We start from the raw sequence: 16899 nt of genomic DNA, 5'->3' as shown, positions 1-16899 counted from the left end.
TCACATAAAAGTTTCAGGGCAGTTGGATGAGAAACCATAGGCACAATGTTGTATACCTTGCCCCACATCATAACCTTGTAAATTCCCTCAGCAGGACTGTGACTGGCATATTCAAGCTCTACTATTAGTGTTGTTCACTTGAATCACACAATATTTCTCAGAGAGAAAGAAATAAGTTGTTCTTGAATCTTCCGATATTTCCTAAGTATGTGATCATAAAAGGTGTGTGATCTATGCCAGGTCAAAGTCCTCTTACCTTGCTTTATTTCATTTTCATTTTTGAGTATGGCAGGGTGGCCTAGAGAGGCTCACTGCTGTAGGTGCTCCGTATGAGAGATTTCTTGCTTCCTGCTTTTGAATTCCTTTTAAAAGCTTCTGAAAGCTCCCCCTGCAGCCCTCAGTTCCAGGTAACAGTTTAGAACAGGAAGCACAGGAGAGCCCCATGAGCACCCCAAGAAGGTATCAGGGAGGAATGCCAGCAAGCAGCTCTGCCCAGTGTCGGAGGTAATGAAGAGAACAAGTTCCAGGACACCTCCATCTCTCCAAGAGGAACCTCAACAATGTGAGTGCTGCAGGATGCCTCTCAGATTCCTTTCTGGGTGATGGGCAAGAACGAGAGGAGAGAGAGACCCTGGATAGGATCATGGTGGGTGGAGAGGGAAAGTCGAGTTCTAGCTGTTTCATACCATGTATGGATGAGTGTGAAAACAGGTCATGGAGCCAAGAGTAACGTTTGTGCTAAAGCCATTTCCCTCCAAGGTGCTCTTGTCTCTCTCTCTCCTTATCGAAAGAATAAAATGTTCTTGTCTCAAAAAAGAGTTGGCTAGGTGGCTACTGGTATGAGGACTGTTTCCCTGATAAGAGAAATAGAAAACACTTTGTGTATGTCAAAGACTTAATCTTATTTCCTGAAAGCTGTCCAAGATCTAGGAGACCATTTCTTAGAGGCATTGAGACCACCTTAGCCACAATAGTTCGACCCAGTGAATCCCACTCTTATCTTTGCTCCAGCTATTTACAGGACCCGCTTCCATATCACCCTGCTCCCTGGACTGGGAACCATGGTGCACTCCCTGCCCAGAGCACTCTTCCCGATCCTGCTGCTCCAGGTGCCCATGTGGGGCTCAGGTGAGACTATCTCAACTGTTTCATAACTGAATCATCTTGTTTTCTGAATAGAAGAATTGAATCACTTCATCACTTCTCATATAAACTTGGGTTAATTCTAAAATCCTCTATTTGAGTAGAGTGAGTTATTCACTTGTGCATTAGGGCAGATAAACCATGATACAATTATTTGAGGCAGAAGAACCAGGAAAAATTAGTTCATTTATACAATCTAGTTTATTCTGGTCTCAACTCCTGAAGTTCTAGTTTGATAATTTTCCACAACCACTGCAAGTTGAAAACCACTTGCTTCCCTTGAGACTGTCCTGGTGTTTGTAAGCTCCTCACAAGCAGATCCCTTTTTACATTGCTGCACACCACACCTGCAGCCTCAGTGTGTGCTGTGAACACCTGGCGAATGAGGGCTGTTGGGCTCTACCTGGAACTTTGTTCTAAAGCGTCCTCCCTGACACTCGTTCTGACATTCTTTCCACATTTAACTCTGTTCATCCCACAGATTCGTTTGAAGTGAGCGGCCCCTCGGAGCCCATTGTGGCTATGCTGGGCACAGAAGCCGTGCTGCCCTGTTATGTGACCGCAGCCGTGGATATGAAGAACGTGGAGCTGCGCTGGTTCCGCTCCCAGTACTTGGAGGCTGTGTACGTGTATCAGGATGGGATGGAGCAGGCAGCAGAGCAGCTCGTAGATTACAAAGGACGAGTAGAGCTGCTGAAGGATTACATCTCAGAGGGGAGAGTGGCTGTGAGGATCCACAGTCTCCGAGTCTCAGACAATGGGATATACTGGTGTTTCTTTAAACAGAATGACAACTTTGGTGAAGCCACTTTGGAGCTCAAGGTCATAAGTAAGTAATTATCTGCAAATACAAATAACTCTTGATCTGTTAATACATTTAATATCTCTGTCTTAAAACTGAGCCACTTCAAGGAGTGACCTTATGTGCAGTAGTTTATACTGCCATTTGGGACGTCCATATCCCACTTGAAAGTGCTGGGATCAAATCCTGCCTCTGCTTCTAGCACAACTTTCTGCTAATGCTGGGAGGTGACAAATTAAAATAATAATAAAAAATTGTTGGAGTATATGCAAGAACTGCTCCACTTTTTATTTCTAGTAGCAGTATATTACAAACATTTTTCACAATCTTTTTTGGAAAAGATTTATTTATTTATCTGAAAGGCAGAGTTAGAGGGAGAGAGAGAGATTCCACCTGCTCATTCACTCTTCTAATGTTCACAAGCATTCAGGGTAGCCAAAGCCAGGGGCCTATAACTCCGTCCAGGTCTCCCACATGGGCACAGGGGCCCAAGCACTTGAGCCATCCTCTGCTGCTTTTCCAAGCACATTAGCAGGGAACTGGATCCAAAATTGAGCAGACAGGCAGTTAACATAACACTGACTCTTTTCATACTCTTAACAACACTGAATATTATGTTTTTTATACTTTTCTGGCCAAGTAGATTAAAAGCCATATTCTATTATTTTCATTTCATGCTCACAACAGATATTAATACATTTTCACATATTTCTTAATTGTTAGCATTTTTTCTTTTTTGATTTTGCTGTGTATGTCCTTTAATCAACTGTTTGAGGAGGGGTAAGAAAACAGCTTTCCAAAAAGATTTTTGATACATTGTAGTTACTTTTAATCATGGAAATATCCTCTTTATTTGTCTTACAATTTTATATTTTATTTCACTTGTGTGAATTTTAAAACATATAGGGAACTATTAGCATTCTTTTTTATCCTCAATATTTATGAAGTCCTTTTATACCAGTGCCACAAAAAATATTTCATCTTCCTGTATCCTAGTGCTGTTCCTGTAAAATATTCTGAAATTTCAATTTTACTTTAAATGTCTCACTGCATAATTTTTGTAAGTTTGTAAAAAAAAAAAAAAAACTCCCAGATCAGAAAGGAGCATGTAATTACAATCCAAAAAAATCCAATACTCCCAGTCACTGCTTCCTCAGTGTAACAACTGGTCTGAGTTTTAACCTCAAAGATTAGTTTTGTGGTTCATTTGAAAATTTGTTAAAAAATAATAATAAGTTGCAGACAGGGAGAGACAGAGATCACCCACATCAGCCTGTTTATATAGTGGAAATTGCAATTGCTGACTCAGTTCTGACCAATGGATGTTGTTGCCCAGACCAAACCAACATACTACATACTCCACCCTCACATAATACCAGCAGGAATATAGCCAAGTCAGAGTAACCCCTACCAGACCCACCTCCAGCCCTGGTTCCTGTGCTTGCCAGTATGTGCAACAGACTGGTTCAGTCTGTCCTACATCCCATTCAGCTCTCATACACAGCAATGGGCATTGGAACCTAGTTCAACCAAACCAACCCCACTATTCAGTCCACACTCACACTGGTGGGTGCTACCACCTAATCTAGCCAAGCCTGTCCCCGACCCTGGTTCTCATGCTCACCAGTGGAAATTGAAACCCATCAGAGGCACCCACAGTTTCCCTACTGGGCTCGCTCCCTCTCACAGACCTTGCACTCTCCAGATGGTTCTGCAGCCTAGCTAGACAGGATGTGCCTCCAGTCCTAGCACTTGTCAGCTAATGCTGTGGCAAAGCCCAACCAGCCTGCTCTTACTCTGACTTATGCTGTACCAGTGGATACAGTTGTTAGCCCAATCTGGCTCTCCACCTAACCTTGTTCACATGCAGAGCAGATGTTATATCCCTGCCAAGACTGTCTGTTCCTAGTACCAGTTCTCACGCTCAGCAGTGGGAGCAGTGGCCCAGCATGGGAGCCCATGTTGCCTCCTAACAGGCTCACAACCTTCCCATCAGGTCTCACATGTACTGGTGCATGCTGTGTCCCAACTTGGCAGGCCAGCCATGTTGGCATTTTCTGACGTATGCTGTAACTTGGCCCGACCCAGTCTGTACCAAATTTCAGCTAATATTGGTAAGTGCTATAGCTTAACCCTGTCCTGTCTGCTTCCATCTCTGGGTCATACAAACCAGTAGGTGTGATAGCCTAGCCTGGGATGACACACACTCCAGCCTCATTCCTGCACATGTCAGTGTACTAAGGTTTGACACAACCCTTCCCAATCTGCCCCCTTCCAAAACCAACACACGCTTGTCAACAGGTGGAACTACCTTGACCAGTCTGACCAACACCCACGCATGAATCACATGTTCACCAGCGGGAACTATGGCCCACCAGGGGAGTTTCCCAAGTTCCCCAACAAAGCCCATTAGCAAACCTTAGATCTCACATATGTCAGCAGATGCTAGGCCCTTACCCCACATAGTCTGCCCCTCTCTATCCCAGACTATGTATAAACTGGCAGATGTTACAGCCCAGGCTACCTCACACCCTATTTTTGGGATGTGTCTGTAAGTGCTACAGCCTAGATCAGCCCTGCTTATACCCAACCCCACTACCCATGAGTGTCAGAGTGTTCCTTGGTCATAACTACCTCAGCCCATCACCACACCCCAGCTCTTTTTTTTTTTTTTAACATTTTTTTTATTGTTAATTATTTTGCATTATGTGACAGTTTCATAGGCTCTGGGAACCCCCCCCTCCCTCCCCCTCCCCTCCCCCCAGTGGATTCCTCCACCTTGATGCAGTATTACAGTTCAAATTCAATCAAGATTCTTTCATTGCTAACCACACCCCAGCTCTTAAGCAAACCAGCAAAATATACAGTACCATAGACCCAGCCCAAAGAAACTGCCCCCAGACCCGATTTTCTTGTGTACTGGTTAGTACAATAGCCCAGCCTAACATTGCCCATCCCCTGTTGTGACTCTCACTGATGGGTACTGTGACTTAGCCTTCCCATGTAGGCCCCAGCCCTAGCTTTATTGTGCACCAGTGAGTGGTTTCAGTGATGATTAATGCTAAGTAGGCCAACTCATGTCTCCCACATGGGCTGACCCTTAAGAGTACTCCAGTTCTCCCTCCAAATTGCTCAGTCTCAGATCCCTCACTTACCTGCAGGCATAGTGACCTTATTGATGGAAGTCCCTCAGTAGTCGTTTCTTACTTGCATCTTACTCCCTCAGTGATCCTCCCTCCCACACATCTATTTACCCACTTCCCCCACCACCAAGCCCGCATGAGTGTGCCGCTATGAGGTCCATGGGCTTCTCACCAGTACCAATAGCCTCCCAGCCCCAGTCCAGGTCCTGAGTCCTGCAAGGTTACCTCTAGGCTCACTGACCTGACTCCCCCTCTGTCTTTTTAAAGTTGACTTTTCTTCCAAACTTTGAGAACTTCAGCCTACAGAAATATTATCTGAGTGTAAAGTTTCATGGAATGGCCAAAATAGTTTCCAATGTCAGTTCTGATTATTTTGAGAAATATTAACCATTATTTTTCCATTAACTACTAGTGTAGATATCAGAAAAATCCAAGTTCTATGTGACTATAATAATTTATTTACCACCTTTTTATAATACTATGCTGTCTCAACTTTTAAAATTTTATATTTAAAAAAAGTTATTGATGTAAAGGGAACAAATTTCAGTCTTAAGAGCAGGTTGACACTCCCCACCAGACCCTCCCTCAATTCTATCATTTCTCCTCTTTCCTTTCATATTTTAATTTTTATAACAACATACTTTCAATTTACTTTATAACCACAAGGTTAACCCTCCACAAAATAAAGAAATCAAGAATAACTAAGTAGAAAACCACTCTCCCTCAAGAGTATGGACAAGCACCAGGAACAACAATCAAATCTCAAAATGTCAATTTTATTCATGTACTCTAATTTTTTAACTCTGTATATTAATTGCCACAAATCAGGGAAAATATGACATTTGACTTTTGGGGACTGGCTTATTTTACTAATCATGTTTTCAAACTGCATTCATTTTGTTGCAAAAGACAGGATTTTATTCTTATAAAGCTGAGTAATATTCCATTGTGTATACATACAACAATGACTCTCTGCTAACACAACATACTATTTTTTTAAAATGTATTTATTTTTATTGGAAAGGCAGATACACAGAGAGGAGGAGAGACAGAGAGGAAGATCTTCCATCCATTGGTTCACTCTCCAAGCAGACTCGATGGCTGGAGCTGAGCCAATCCGAAGCCAGGAGCCTCTTCCTGTTCTCCCTTGTGGGTGCAGGGTCCCAAGTCTTTGGGCAGTCCTCGACTGCTTTCACAGGCTACAAGCACAGAGCTGGATGGGAAGTGGAGCAGCCGGGATTAGAACCGGCACCCATGTGGGATCCAGGCACGATCAATGAGAGGACATTAACTGCTACGCTATCACACCAGGCCCTAGTTTTTTTTTAATATGTCTTTATTTTTCTTTGACTGTATTGCACATATGTTAAAATAGTAATTCTCAATTGATGCTATCTGAAATGATATCTGTAGTAGGCTCATGTTATCGATCTTCTTTTATTCTTTATAAAGATTTATTTATTTTTATTGGGACGACAGATATACAAAGAGAATGAAAGACATAGAGAAAGATTCTCAGCCAGATGGTTCATTCTCCCCAGATGGCTGCAACCTCCTGAGCTGAGCCAATCCAAAGACAGGAGCCTCAGGTCTCCATAGGTGCAGGGTCTCAAGGCCTTGGGCAATCCTCTATTGCATTCCCAGACCATAGGCAAGCTGCTGGATCAGATGTGGAGCAGCTGGGACACAAACCAGTATCTATATGAGATCCTGGTCTTTGAAAGGGAAGAGTATCCAATTTAGCCATCGTGTCAGTTCCTATACATCTTCTTTCTGTGCAATTTGGATAAGAAGAACCAAAATCATTTCTTTCCTGAAAAAAAAAATCTCCTCAGTCACATTACTCTGCCTAAGAATTTCCTCAATGAGAAATCAAAGATTTCACAGACTCAGAACTGGCCTTTTGGCAGGCACGGTTTTTCAATACCTCTCTCATATATGTTTGCCATTTAGTGGGGTGTGACTCTGACCTTTAGAAGCAGTTGGCTAATGAGATACCCATGCTTATCTTCCATTCTGCTAACCTTTGTCCAGTTGGTGTGGCCACTTTCATGCTCAGCAAACACAACCTTTACCAACACAGGTGTAGCTTTTGTCTTCTTGGTCTTGGAACTTCCATGGTTATATTCTTCCAGGAGGCTGAAGTCTGTTTCTTCTATGTGCTCTTACTTCCCAGTATGCTCTCAGAATCAGTTTCATTCAAATCTTCACTTACTTTGTTTAATCGAGTTGGCAGTTGCCTTGGGCAGTTATAAAATGGACTATTTCTTGGATTATTTTGATTCCTTGAAGCCTGTACCCCCTAGGGGATCAAGATCAGACGATAAACATTAGCTGTGTTGTAATTTTTAGTGCCAATAAAATAATGTAGCTAAAGTTCTTAATGCATTTCCCACAGCAGAAATCTGTAGGAGAACTGAGCTAGACATACCATGTGATTTGACATAAATAATATATAATCTTGGAAATCAAAATAGTCACTTTCTGGAAGACATGATGGGTTATTCTAGCATCTAATAATGCTATGTTGAGTCCATTTGTAAACTCCACATGACAGGAGTTGAAGAGATGAAGAGAAGACTTGCTGGACACAGGAAGAAATAAGGGGAAAAAATGAGAAACAATTTTAATCCTTCAGACACCTGCTTCATCTGGCCCCATTCAATTATAATGTCTACCCAGGGAAAGAAATAAAATTTAGAGAAAAAGTCCCAAAGGGGATTGTTTAAGGAAATCTTTTAAAATGAGATAGTTTTCCTTGAGATGTTAATGAATGGAATAGAAAAGTACAGATAAAGATATGGAAATATAGGGAAGCTGTAGAGCTCAACATTGACAAATATTGGTTGACTTCTTCACTATTATCCTTATGTGGCCTTATTGCAGATACACGTGGGTACAAAGTTTGTGGCAGGCCTCACTCTCAGTATTAGTGACAACTTCAAATCTGTTGTGATTTTTTTCTAAAGATTTTGTTATTTTTATTGAAAAGGCAGGTATACAGAGAGGAGGAGAGACACACAGGAATATCTTCTGTCCAATGATTCACTCCCCAAGTGGCCACAACAGCTGGAGCTGAGTTGATCCAAAGTCAGGAGCCAGGAGCTTCTTCCAGGTCTCCCACATGGGTGCAGGGTCCCAAGCTTTGGTTATCCGTGACTGCTTCCCCACGCCTTAGGCAGGGAGCAGAGTGGGAAGCGGAACTGCTGGGATTAGAACCAGTGCCCATATGGGATCCCAGAGTGTTCAAGATCAGGACTTTACCCAATAGGCTAACGTGCTGGTACCTCAAGTCAGCTGTGATTTTTGAACCACAGATACTGATTTATGTCAGGAAGTCCTCTCCTCCCACCCAAGGCTGTTGCACTTCATCGATCTGCTCACATTAGGGCTATTGTTTGATTTAGTGATTTCTAAATAAAAAGCATCAAGATTTCACATGAATGACCCTCCTCCCACCACCACCCAGGTCTTGGTTCTGGTCCTCGCATCATCATGGTGGGTCCAGAAGATGAAGGCATAAGGCTGTCATGCACTGGCAAGGGGTGGTTTCCCCAGCCTGAAGTACAATGGAAGGATGAGAACGGAGAGAAGATCCCATCTCTGTCTGAGCAGGAGACCCAAGACGATGATGGCTTGTTCCAGATGGATGCATTCCTCATTTTGAGAGACAGAACAAAGGGGAAAGTGTCCTGCTCCATGAAGAATTCCTTCCTTCTACAGGAGCAGACGGACACAATTTCTATCCCAGGTAAAGGGTTGCTTACCTGGGGACAGGGTGTGAGCAAGGAGGAGTGTTGGGGTGTGGGTTGGAAAAGCTTGTCTGCTGCCTGCTTTCTCCTCACACGTGAGGGCTCTGTGTTAGAGCCCTTCTTTCCTAGGGCCTCGCCTTGGAGGGCAGCGTTTGCTGTGACTTTCCTCATGCTTGTGGTTTGCCTGAGTGCTGTTGTCTTTTTTGCTTGGCGAGAAAAGCAAGAAAAGAAGAAATTAAAGGAGGTCAAGGATGCAAAACAGAAAGAAGTTACTGAAAAAGGTACACCATGTGCTGTGGATCTTTTGGTTTGTTAGATTCACTCAATATATGTTTGTCACCTACTGACATATACAAATATAAACAAGACAGCATTAGAACCCGAAGACACCATCAAAGTACAGATCCCAGGACACTTTGAGAAAAATATAATATAATAGACTTTGCTGTTCACTGATATAAACATGAAGTTGGGGTACAGAACTTAATCATAAGAATTCAAAGTCAAGAAAAATTTGTGAACCTGGCAATTTAGAAATATTAGTATAAACTAGAAAAAAAGACTTTGGATATTTCTTATAAAGTCTATTATGTTATTTTGTTTTTCTTTTTCAGAAGCAATCAAGAAAGAACTTGGTAAGTTCTCTCTTTTCTCAGTCCTGTGGAAAACTTAGAGTCCTGCCGCCATTCTGAATCATGGCATCTCACAGGTTATTATTTCTTTGCAGAGAGAAGGAAGAATTTGTATCTACTCGGTGAGTTCCACTCATGTTGTGGCTAGGCCAATCATCTCTTCTGCCTGTCTGTTCTTTAAAAAAAAAATCATTTATTTATTTGAAAGGCAGTCATAGTAATAAAATAACACATAGTGATGAAGATATTACATCCCTTGGTTCACTCTTCAGTGGCCACACAAGCCAGGTTGAGCCAGGCCAAAGCCAGGAACCCAGATTTCATCCAGGTCTCCTATGTGGATATTAAGATGACAAGAACTTCAACTATTTCCAAGGCACATTAACAAGAGGCTAGAGCTGGAGCTGAAGTAGAGTAGCTAGGGCTCGAATGAGTGCTCTGTTCTAGGATTGTGATGTTGCAGGTAGTGAGTAGTGGCTTAATCCACTGGACTGTCATGTAACCACAGAGGAGTAGCACCTCAGAACAAAGCAAATCAGCAAAGATGATAAGGGGACAAGCTTTGTTGCAAAAGATTACATGTCCCATGTTTTTCAAGGAAGTTATGTGGCTTAGCTTGTTTGATGAACATGAAGGCTGACAGGGATATTAAGCCATTTAGGCTGAAAAGGAGCACAACTGGACAGATTCGGAATTTATTCTGGCAGAGAGCTTTCATATCTACAGGAAACAAATCTGTTGAGTACAGAGAGATTGTTAGTAAAATATGATGGCAAAGATGTCAGAGCAGTGCACGGTTTTAGGCATTAACAATACACCACCAAGGACCAGGCCATTAGATTGATGGAAAGCAGAAAATATGAGGATAGGACAGACCCATCAGAGCTAACATTAAGAGACAATGACCACAGAAATGATAGTTTATAAACATTCAAATTTCATGAAGTCACAGTAAATTTCATTCTCTTAAGTGAGGGAATCTAATTATTATGTTTTATTTCAGACTGGAAGAAAGCAAATTTATATGCTGGTGAGTAAATCTGATGTTGTCTGTGGCTTCAGTTGACCCAGCATCTTGTGGGATATTACCAGACAATTGTTAAAAGACGTGGAATCTTCTGGAGGCATTGTTGTAAAGCTGGCATGGGGGTCAGTGGCAAGAGAGTGCATGAACTCACAAAATATTTGCTTGGTCTGTTTTACTGTGGAATTTGTTTCCTTTTCAGACTGGAGAAAAGAGAAGTTCACAGCAGGTAAGAGATTTTACTACTGGGTTCCAATCAGCCTCTTGTATACAAGTGGGAAGCACTTGCACCTGAACGTTGTAGTCACCTCAAGGCTTTCTTTCTGATCTCAATGGGTTCTTTAATGTCCTGAGGCTATTTATTCAACCTGTCAGCATAAATGTACAGTTCCTGACTTACTGTCTTCCAACTTTACAATGACACAAATGCAAAACACATTTAGTAGAAAGTAAACTTCAAATTATAATTTTGATTGTGTTAGTATCAATATATATTACAATACAATTAAAAATATTTTCTACTTATTTTCCTTTTCTTTGAAACCAAAACATTGAGAGACAGAGAGATCAGAGGGAGAAAAAGAAAATTTAACTTGTTGATTCATTTCCCCCAAATCCAGGCAATATCAAGGAACACAGAACACTACCCAGATCTCCCACAAAGGTTACAGGAACTAAAGTATTTGATTCATCATGTACGGCATCCTGAGATGCACTGTAGCAGGAACCTAGACTGGAAACAGCATAGTTGATTTAGAACCAGGCACTCTAAAATGGATCATCGCATCCCACATGATTACTTAAGCTGCTTTGCCAAACATACATCCTGGCATAACACTCATGCATAAACCACTGGATACTCAACACTGTGACATGTTTGTAGCATTTGTTGATATTATGTTTTTACTTTGCTTTCCCATTATATCATCAATAAGTCATTTTGTTGTAAATAGGCTTCGTTAAGTGATTCTGCCCAACTGTAAAGCCAATTTAAGTATTCTGAGTACATTTATGACAGTTTAGTCTATTCTAGCACTTTAGGTAGAATAGGTATATGAAGTTCATTTTCAATTAGTAATGGGTTTGCTAGATCCATCAGAAATCAGGGACCATCTTTATACAACTATTTGCTGCCAAAGAAATAAGCAGATATGATCTCTCAAAAATTGAAATGTGGGTTAAGGGATTTTCTCCAAGGAATGAATAGTTAAACTGAGAGTTGGATAAAGTATTGGATTTATTCATGTGAATAACACTGGAAGAATGCTTCAGTTGGAAGAAGGAATATTGTATAACTAGCATGAGTCAGGAAGGAGCGTTTTAAATCAAAATAGTGTGAAGTAGCCGCTAACCAGGCTAGTCTTTCGAGAATCTTGGGTTGCCCACTTCTACAGCATGCTACCTCACTCTGAATATTCCTGCAGACTCAAAATATGTCCTAATTATGCTAATGCTCCAAAAATTCAAGCATAATTTCCATATACAACTTTTCATGACAGAAACTTCACTTTTTGAGATTATTTCTTTGGACAAGATTGATTACTTTTGTGTTAGTGCTAGTGTTACTGTTGCTACCTGTAATGGTGTTAGTGTAATACTGGAAGCTAAAAATTACTGATTGCTCATCATTCAATTCAATTGATGTGTAGCATTCAATTCTTTACACACTATCTCATGTATTTCTCACAATATCCTTATGCTAAGGTTGATCATAATTATGTTCATCATCGTAAGATTAAAATGAGGCTAAGATAAATAAAATAACTTCACCAAGTTTGCAACTACCATGGATTCAAAAATGACCCAAGTTCAGATCTTTAACTACAGAGCCTGGTATTTCACCAATATAAAGAGATATAAGAGAATGTGAGAAAAGATGATTTGTTTGCTATATAAAATGCACATAAAAATAATCCTGAGTAGTTTTAAATGTAAACAAGCACACGGTGACTGGAAATATAACAAACTTAACTACAAAAGGAAAACAAAACAATAACAGGTCCTTACAAAAGGGTACAAAGACTCCATCCTAAAACACCTGACACTCTAAACAGACCAAGAGACAGTCACCCTGGCTGGATAGTCTTGGGCTGTCTGGAATAAATAGTTACACAAGGTCATATCCAACTCAATTTCTTTGGTTTACACATCATGAGCCTCCTAAAATAAAGTGTAGGTTATTTGCCTGTTCTTATGGGTTTCTTTTTCTTATTTTTATTCTTTGTCCTTATGCAGTATTTCCATCTTTCTTAAGACCAACAAGCCACTGCCTTATCTTTGCCTTTGTTTTCTTTTCTCCAACTCTGCAGTGGATGTTTCCTTGGATCCAAAAACAGCTCATCCCAAACTCAAGATATCTGAAAATGAAAGACATGCTTCTTTGGAAGAAGAAGATTATGAAACCAAATTCAGTGTCCTAGGTCGTAATTGTTTTACCACAGGAAAACATTATTGGGAGGTAGAAGTAAATAAAGAGACAGAAATGAAGTCTGGAACTAGATGGGCTTTGGGTATTTGCTCAGAAATAGTGGAGACAAAGGGATGGTTTACAGAAAATACAGACAAGGACTTCTGGGTGTTGGCATGCAAGGAAGGGACAGTCATGGCTCTCACCTCCAAGTCAGAATCTCTGTCATTGAGACATTACCCTGAGAGGATAGGAATATTCTTGGACTTAGAGAATGGGGATGTATCCTTTTACAACATGATGGATGGATCCCATATCTATTCCTATTCTGGCAGCTTCCGTGGGAACATACATCCTTATTTTAGCTTGCAAGGTGTTGGCACATCTATGTCCATCTGCTCAACTTCAGGTCAGAATGAAAATGTTCCCAGGTCTTCTTCACAAACTTCAGTAACTCTACCAAGGAATTGTGATATAGATATTCCCCAGGAAACTAATACTCTGCTGTATAAGAAGTGAAGTGGCAGCCCCAGGTACCTTCAATGCCTCTACTCAAGCTTCTTGTAAGAAAGTTGTTCTGTATGGAGTGGTCAGCTTCAACCTCTTCCCAAGAGGGAGAGCCAGAAAGAGAAATGGGAAGACAGGAAAAACCCAGGGAGAATTTCCTCTACAGCTCTCAGTGGGGAAGCATTCTCTTTGTGAGCAGCATGATTTGTTACAAATAACACCAAACACATGTATGAAGTCTTTCCTCTGTGTTTGTGCTTAATATATGCTTATGTAAATGCCTTTTATTATCCTTGAAGAAAAAAAATGTTGATGTGTGAAATTGATATGTTGAGATTTCATTATTGCTTCTAGCCCTTGTCTATACACTTACAGAACAGTGTTTTTTCTACTACTTGTTGAATTCTCTATTTAGAGGAGGACTGATTGTAATTACAAAGAAGCTTGAAACTATGTCATTGTAAAAATTAAAAGAAAAATGTAAAAAAGATGAAAGAGGGTGGAAATGAAGGAGGGAGGGAGGGTAGAAAGTATCTATGCTCGTAAAATTGTGTATGTGACATACCTGAAATCTGTTCCCTTTTCATAAATTGGAAAAGCTTTAAAAGGGAAAAGATATATTCTTCCCTTTTTACTGTCAAACATGGAGGGGTTGATGTTTAAAAGGGAAGGGCAGTTGGAGTGAATATGCAATACAGGTTAACACCGCTGAAAAGTAGAAATCTGCTAAACCCCATCAAAATGCAAGAACTCAACTTGTGTGTTCTTCAGTCTCTAGTGTCCCATGTTCCGAGTCTGCCAAGAGGTGGAGTAACCCAATAAATAACTGTAAACTGAGTCTTCGGAGTGGAGAGAGCCGTTTATTTAGCAAGTTCTCACTGGTTAGTAAGCCTAGAATTGTATTTTCTTGGAACTCAGAGTAACAATGAGTTGATACTGCATTTCAGAAAGGAAAATACCTAAGCAGAAATGAATAAAAAAACTATATCCTTTTAAAGAGAAAAAGTTATTGACTGCATGTACTAGCAACATTTTTCCTCATGACCATATTTTGTCCATTGTAGAGAATTTTCGTTGATCGTTATAACATCTATGCCTTCACCAACTATTTAACACCAAATTTAAACCTTCAACAAAATAAAATATAGGTTCTTCTGCTAAATGAATGCTGCCTTACTGATGATAGGAGAGATAAGCTTACATTTTGGTACACAACTGACAGCTCTTTAAGCCAAAGATGCTCTAACAACCTTTGAAGATGTATCTCCCTAGTGAAAATTTCCCTGTATGATCAGTAAGATATACTGAACCCAGAGTTTGTACGCAGGAAGAATAAATACAGAGTCCCAAATCTTAATTCCACTGATAGTTAAAGGAGTATCTACAAAACAAGCAAGAGGTGATTAAAGTGTAAGAAGTATAAACCAATGGTGGGGTATAAATGAATGCATATCAATAGAACATGGTAAGTCAGGAAGGATTTTTGGACATTAAATCCTTTATACAGGTGTAGCAACAGAACAGGAACAAATGAAAACAAAACTATAATATAAAAAATGGAGGTTAATGGATTTAGTTGGGATGTTTTGCTTTTTTAAATGAGCTTATCTGTTGTCTATCTATCATCTATCTTTCTATCTATCTATCATTATTTAAGAGGCAGAGAAAAGAGAAAAAGAGCAAGAATGCTGTAGTGCATCACTTTCCAAATACCTGCAATCAACAAGCCTACTTCAGGCCTGAAGTAGGGACCAGGAACACAATCCAGTTCTCTGGAGTTGCTATCAGGAATCAATGACTTGAACTGTTACCCCTGCTGTCCAGAGTCTGTATCATCAGGAAGCTATAGTCAGCAGCAAGAGACAGGAATTGAACACAGTTCCTCTTCTGTGCCAGACGAGCATCTTTCGCTTGGTACCTGGGTATCTTACTAACCTTGGGCCTTCTGGAAATTTATCATGAGTTTTTAGTATCTGTCCTTAAGGAACCTACATTCGTTCTTTGTTCTATATGATTCTTCTGCCCAACACTTCTCCACTCATTATAATGGGCTCTGCCTTTCTAAGATAAGGGGTTGGTTAACTGGAGATAGGCAATAAAACTGTGAAGGCTGATGTCTTATTTGATTCAATCATAAAAGTGTCGGAACTATTGATGTTTGTCTTACCCTCGACTGTAACTGTTGAGTAAATTAGCAAGCAGGGAAGGGTTTCCAAGGAGCTTATGGTTTCTGAAAAAGTAGTAATCATGAATTTTATTATCTGACTACATCATTCAATATTCAAGGATGGACCACTCTGGAAATCCTATTTTTAGTAAAGTTATCAAGGTTCGATAAGACATTGAACAATGGAGTGGTTCCATTGGGATAGATAAGTGCCTAAAGACAGGAATTGTGTCTTAGTAATAATCTACTGTAACATCAGGATGCAATAAGCATAATGGTATGGACTTTTGTGCTCTGGGAGGTAGCTATAATGATGATTGCTGCCATTCTCCATGCAGTGGGAGTCCTCCCTTGGGACTGGTAATTAGCAAACCAATGCCAGGTTTACAATTCTGCTTATATGAAATGGCCCAAATTTATAGGAACAGATGGCAGGTTGGTAGATGCCAGGTTCTGATGGGAAGAATAACTATATAAAATGCCTGGTGGGCTTTGAGTTTCCTTTGGGAATGATGAAAATATTCTGTAGGAAAATAGTGATGATGGCTGTGCAACATTGTGTTTGGAATAAACTTCAATTGTATGTTTTAGAGTGGTCCAGATGATGAATTCTACTAATTCACTGAATCACAACATTTTTAGATAAAATAAATATGTAAATATCTATGGAAGAGTAATACATATGCTCTATATACTTGAACCCACTGCAAATTGGGCCACTGCCTTTTTTCACCAACACTGATTTTTACTTATCTGTGCCCAATGAGATGGAACATATTCACACACAAAAGACTATGCAAAGCAGGTCTATTATTTACAGAGAGGGAAGAAGGACAAAAGAAACTATGGATCTTTTGTAAACCAGTTTCCAATATAACTTAAAGTATGCAGTATTATCAAACTTGTGGTCAGATGTGAAAATAGAGACCCAGAAAGACTATATAATTTTAAGCACATCAGGCAGGTATCAGACTATGATTATAGGTACGACACAGAGTTTAGACTAGGACACATGCCTGACAGGATCAGCCTTAAGTCATATTTAGTGGATGAATTGAGGTTAAAATGCTTGTTTAAAGATTCATTTATTTGTATGGGAAAGTCAGATATACAGAGAGGAGGAGAGACAGAGAGGAAGATCTTCTGTATGCTGTTTCACTCCCCAAAAGCTGCAACGGCTGGAGTTGCGCCGATCCGAACCAAGAGACAGGAGCTTCTTCCAGGTCTTCCACACAGGTATAGGGTCCCAAGGCTTTGGGCTGTCCTTGAATGCTTTCCCAGGCCACAGGCTGGGAACTGGATGGGAAGTGGAGCTGCCAGGA

General features: G+C 40.4%; 1 protein-coding gene across 1 annotated transcript; it reads left to right on the top strand.

Moving 5' to 3' along the window:
* Positions 1–379: 379 nt before the first annotated feature.
* LOC101532787 (butyrophilin subfamily 1 member A1-like) lies at positions 380–14160 on the top strand. Its single transcript, XM_004590442.2, has 10 exons — positions 380–562; positions 1012–1128; positions 1625–1972; positions 8558–8839; positions 8954–9121; positions 9455–9475; positions 9568–9594; positions 10476–10502; positions 10699–10725; positions 12806–14160. The coding sequence occupies exons 1-10, from the start codon at positions 508–510 to the stop codon at positions 13420–13422; spliced, it is 1689 nt and encodes a 562-aa protein (XP_004590499.2). The 5' UTR covers positions 380–507; the 3' UTR covers positions 13423–14160.
* The last annotated feature ends 2739 nt before the right edge of the window (positions 14161–16899 follow it).

Source organism: Ochotona princeps, chromosome 1 (genome assembly GCF_030435755.1).
Source record: "Ochotona princeps isolate mOchPri1 chromosome 1, mOchPri1.hap1, whole genome shotgun sequence".
Classification (NCBI taxonomy): Eukaryota; Metazoa; Chordata; class Mammalia; order Lagomorpha; family Ochotonidae; genus Ochotona; species Ochotona princeps.
This window is presented reverse-complemented; position numbering and strand designations above follow the sequence as displayed.